Below are 442 nucleotides of genomic sequence, written 5' to 3'. Positions count from 1 at the left end.
ATAATAATAATAAGAAGAAGAAGAAGAAGAAGAAGAAGAAGAAGAAGAAGAAGAAGAAGAAGAAGAAGAAGAAGAAGAAGAAGAAGAAGAAGAAGAAGAAAGAGAGAGAGAGAGAGAGAGCAAAAAAGTTAGCAGAAGAGAGTAGAGAATTCGGTCAGAATTCAGGAAAGGAAAAAATGGAGACATTTGAGTGTCTTTCTTCACTGACCGTCATGATAAGCCGGTGGAATGAGACGTGAATATTCATTATAGGCGGCACCCCAGTACTTGTTCTTCAGATTATTACAAGTACCATTTGCACTCCTAAATTCCCTTTGCTTTCCATGAAAATTCACAAAGGTAAGTTCATCTTCATAACACTTTGGGCTGAAATAAATGAAACGTAGAAGTCTTAGAGGAAATATTATTCAACACCACCAGGTATGGATAAGTAAATATAGGA

The 442-nt window shown here is 36.0% G+C and overlaps 1 protein-coding gene across 1 annotated transcript in view; it reads right to left on the bottom strand.

Annotated features, from left to right (window-relative positions):
* LOC128248768 (uncharacterized) overlaps window positions 1–214 on the bottom strand; it is a 21,538-nt gene extending 21,324 nt beyond the window's left edge. The window contains exon 1 of the mRNA XM_052970941.1: window positions 205–214. Coding sequence (XP_052826901.1) covers window positions 205–214 — 10 coding nt within the window. The remainder of the gene's footprint in view (window positions 1–204) is intronic.
* Window positions 215–442: the final 228 nt, after the last annotated feature.

Source organism: Octopus bimaculoides, chromosome 9 (genome assembly GCF_001194135.2).
Source record: "Octopus bimaculoides isolate UCB-OBI-ISO-001 chromosome 9, ASM119413v2, whole genome shotgun sequence".
Classification (NCBI taxonomy): domain Eukaryota; kingdom Metazoa; phylum Mollusca; class Cephalopoda; order Octopoda; family Octopodidae; genus Octopus; species Octopus bimaculoides.
This window is presented reverse-complemented; position numbering and strand designations above follow the sequence as displayed.